This window comes from Triticum aestivum, chromosome 7D (genome assembly GCF_018294505.1).
Source record: "Triticum aestivum cultivar Chinese Spring chromosome 7D, IWGSC CS RefSeq v2.1, whole genome shotgun sequence".
Taxonomy (NCBI): Eukaryota; Viridiplantae; Streptophyta; class Magnoliopsida; order Poales; family Poaceae; genus Triticum; species Triticum aestivum.
Window position 1 is genome coordinate 74,223,449 of NC_057814.1, and position 4,523 is coordinate 74,227,971.

Sequence of the window (4,523 nt, forward strand, 5' to 3'; positions counted from 1 at the left end):
GACGAGGGAGAATATGACATGGGATACGGAGGTGCATGAATGAAATATGTTAGGATGTTAAAAAAACTGCCATGTCCGCTTTTGTCAAATGAAATATATATGTTCAAAATGTCATGAATTTGGTTTGTTTTAAATGAAAATTGTCTGGTTTTCATGAAATTTGTCCGGTTTGTTTAAATTTCGTTTGAAATGTGTCTGGACGATTGATTGGTAGGGTTGGATGTCTGGCTTCCATATCACTATCCGCTGATGGATATTATGTCCGTTTTAGGGGAAATAATAAAATAAAGAGATACCGAATATTAATCTGAAAGTCTAACTTGACAAGTTTCTTCATCAGAAAATTTTATTTAATTTATTTTGAAAATTCCTTGAATCGTTAAGTTGCTAATTTAACAAAATAAATGTTAGAATATAGTAATAATATTTCATTGATAGATGTCCCTCAATATTCCGCAACAACGCGCGAGGAACCATCTAGTTAACAATAATGCTTAACAACCGGGGAAAACATGCATGGGAAGAAAAGACAACCTTAATTAGTTTAAGTAAAGGCAAGCTTCACATGATTATAAGACCTCAGTATATGTATAAGCAACTGAACTAAAAAGAAGTATATGTATAAGCAACAGAAACGTGTGGTTCACATTAGCTAATGCCAAGGTATACCAGGTGCCATTCCATCTGGCTGGGGCATTAGATAAGCTAGACTTACGTGTACCACCAGAGCGCGCGCTCGGCCGAGCACGCGCGCGCGCGCATGCAGTTGCGCTACAATGGAAACGGCAGTGCAAGCTTTACTCATCCCTTTCCGTGCACGCCATTGTATATATCTTTTGTCTTGTTAATAACGACCTTGCTTTTGAGTGGTTATCGTGTTAATCGGCGCTCCGTTCCTGGCGAGGCGTGGTTCCAGTGAAGCTGAAACGTATATATGTACGCAATGCGCGGCGTGATGCCGGCGGTGGTGGGCTGCGCGAGACCCGCTATTAAACCCCATCGTCTTGCACACATTAGGCATCCACCTCGAAGTGCATCCACCCCCGTTCAACTGTGGCAGAGGCCATGGCAGCTGCAGCAGCGGGTGAGAGCACCAGGTTAATTGGGGTGAGGAAGAAGGGGGAGGACAAGTTCGGTGCGGCGATCATGCACCCGGTGACGAAGACGTTCCTGTGGCTAGGGACGTACTCGTTGCCCGAGGTCGCTGCGTGCGCCTATGACCTCGCAGCTAGGGAGCTGAAGGGCGCAAAGGCAAAGCTCAACTTCCCTTACCCTCCGCCGGCCAGACTGGTTAAGGAGGTGATTGCTGCACCGAGGCACCGCAGCCACGGTCATGAAGCACCGCTCTTTCAGGTCGTTACATTGCCACCAGACCCCACATCACCGCCTCCACCACCACCTAAGCTCGTGGTTTACTTTCCCTTCCCCATCGAAGTACCCGCCAGCAACCCCCCGCCAGTGCCGGCATACCCGTTCCTGCACATGCCGCGTCCGGCACGAGCACGGCTCAGCCCGCAACCAGCGCACGCGCCCGCTCCAAAGACACAGCCGCCGATCCAACGGATGAACGTCATGGTGCAGGCGGAAAGCTGCTTAAGCTCCTCAAGGGAATCCCTAGGGGCTTCTTCGTCGCGCCGCTTGGTGTTCAAGAAACCCAAGCTGGTCGTAGTTCCCCTTACCCTTAGTGCTCCTACAGAAGGAACAGGTGACAATTTCACCAAGCCGTGGTATTGCCCTGATTCTCCTGTTGTTTAGCCTCGGCCGGGTGAACTATGCACCAAGATCTCATAGTCGTGTGCCATCATGATCCATGGGGGGTCTGAATCACCTAGCTTATAAGTTTTTCATTACAACAAGTTGTATTTTCATTAATGTTTTAAGTGTGTCGTACCATATAATATGTTTACTGTCATGTTTGTTTTTACCAATCATATGTAATCAGGTAATCTATGTTGTTTGTTTCATCAACCTTCTCTTGTGTGTGTTTTTTTTTGCGAGTACACTCTTTGTCTTATGTTACCATCACCTGTTTTGAGTACAAATCATATATTAATTTAATCCATTAGTTAATTAATATATAGTTCAGTTTGTATTTAAGATTATTGTTTTGAGGTGAGAGAGAATATGTTCGTCAAACACCGGTGCTGCTACCCTTTTTAATGCAAAGCAAAGAAGCACGAAATACTGCGTATGGAAATTTCAGGAAAAAACAATGTAATCCCCGACTTCTCTACCATATCATGCAGACTCGTTAGCAACCAGGTAAGTTTCTATAGATCTTCTGCTCCCGGACCACCACATGAGAAGTTGGATTGTGTTAGAGTTGGAGAAATATTCTCTATGTAATCTTAACTATCTCAATCTCTTCTATCCCGTATCTGTTTCTATCTCCTTGTAATAGCTGGATTCCAAATCCATCTCTTGTACTTCACGGGTCACGGCAAGGTTCTGCCTCAATAAAATAAACGCCAGCGGCTCTTCCTCGAGGAGAGTAGGAACGCTTCATCGATTCTAATATGGTACCAGAAGCTATCGCGCGCTTTGCCGCGCTGTCCCTCTCTTCTTGGGTCTAATTATCCGTGGATATAAATTGGTCGCTAGGTTGCGGGCAATAGTTATGCTAGACTCGGTGTTTCTTCTTGCAATGGTTTTTGTTGGAGTTACAGTTTGGACGCGAGAAGAAAGACAATGTTAGTTACATACGACACGTAATTTCAATGAAATTCACACAAACGTCGATCACCAAGACAATTGACCATGCCACCCCATCCACCCCCTCCCTTCCCCACCTTGGCGGCGAATAATGTACCAACACCGGGTTGCTTCTGGATTCTTATAGAGTCCAATAGCACTTCCTGGTCTGCTAATTTATATATTGGGCCAACCCATTAATACAGGTTCACCAGCTTTGGTTTCTTTTATTATTTTTAACCCCCCCCCCCCCCCCCCCCCCCCCGCGGTCTTGATTTGCTTGTTGCAGAAATGGATAATCCGCCATAAGTAATTTGGGAAGGAGGGAGTATTATGTTGCTTTTTTTTGCTTCAATTCTAAAAACAACTAAATGTTTAAGTAATTTCAGAAGGTATTTTATAAAATGTTAATATATTTTTTAAACGTGTTCGTACATTTTAAAATATATTCATGTTTCATAAAGTGTTGACATGATATGTTCACACTTTTTAAAACATGATCATAAATTTAAAAGATCTCCATGCACCATGCTTTAAAAATGTTCGCACATTTGAAAAGTGTTTATGTCACAAACCGTGTCTATGCATTGCTTCTAACATTTAATAAATGCATGAAGTTTTAAAAGTATTCATGTATCTATTAAAATATGTTCATATTTCAGAAAAATGATTCATGAAATGTTAGAATGGTTAGGGCATCTCCAACGGCGACCCGTAAATTTCTTCCCGCATCCGTCAGCGAACACGGATGCAGAAGGCAGACATCCAACTGTAGCCACATACATTTCACAACAACTCGAATCAGCCAGTCAAAATTTGTTCAAACAAGTCCATATTTCATATAAAAATGGCCGGATTTCATATAAATTAAACATGGCAGAATTCATATAAACATAACGGATTTCATATAAACATGATAAATTTCATTACAATTACATCAGTGGTGTTAGTCGGGCTCTAATCTAAATGATTGCCAGCGTCTAGTCCTCGTGTCCGGCCATCAGCCCCGAGAACTGAAGCTTCACCATCTCCAGTTCCGCCTCAGCGCTCTCCAGCTCCGCCTCTGGAGCCCCGGGAACTGAAGTTCTCTGGCTCCACGTCACCGCCAAGCGACTAATCGGCCGCCGATGTGATCCCACCAAGCTGGTAGCGAGGAAGAGTAGTGCACAGTAGGTCACCGCCTCTCTGGTCCCAGGAAGGCCACCGCTCCTCCCCTCCCATCGACACCAAGTGGTGTCGATGGGAGGGGAGGAGCGGTGGCCTTCCTGGGCCAAAGAGTTGGTGTCGATGGGAGGGGAGGAGCGGTGGCCTTCCTGGGACCAGAGAGGCGGTGACCTACTGTGCACTACTCTTCCTCGCTACTAGCGGCCCTCACGTACGTGCCGACTTCTTCATGGTTGTGGCGGCAGGGAACGGCCTCGGCGTTGTCCTCCTCCTCCTTGTCGGTCTCGCCGAACACACCCTCGCCTGCCTCCTCGTCGCACTCCTTGCCGATGGCCGCCACCTTCGCACCTGTTGGCGGTACCGCCAGCGGTCGAGGTGGATCTCGCGGGCGGAGCGGTAGGACTCGAGCAGCGCCTCCTGCTCCGTGATGTCTGCGTCCGGCGCGACGCCCTACCGATGGCGAGCTGCTCCTCTGCCTACAGATGCTCCTGGAGGAGGTGGTGGTTGTAGGTGGCGTCGGCCTGCGCCTCCTGGAACTGGTCCTCCGGCACCATGTCCATGTAATGGGCACGTGTCTCGCCGATGGTAATGGTGTAATGCACTGGCGAGGGTGGCGCGAAGGAGGAGGTTGTCGCATGCTCGTCGTCGGCAATGTCCTCCACTCAAAC

At 46.9% G+C, this 4,523-nt stretch overlaps 1 protein-coding gene across 1 annotated transcript; it reads left to right on the top strand.

The window, feature by feature from the left end:
• Positions 1-974: 974 nt before the first annotated feature.
• LOC123167948 (dehydration-responsive element-binding protein 2E-like) lies at positions 975-1,971 on the top strand. Its single transcript, XM_044585804.1, has one exon. The coding sequence runs from the start codon at positions 1,066-1,068 to the stop codon at positions 1,753-1,755; it is 690 nt and encodes a 229-aa protein (XP_044441739.1). The 5' UTR covers positions 975-1,065; the 3' UTR covers positions 1,756-1,971.
• The last annotated feature ends 2,552 nt before the right edge of the window (positions 1,972-4,523 follow it).

Bases quoted from the DNA above. Each gene is read 5' to 3' on its own strand.
- LOC123167948 (XM_044585804.1), top strand. From the start codon at position 1,066: ATGGCAGCTGCAGCAGCGGGTGAGAGCACCAGGTTAATTGGGGTGAGG.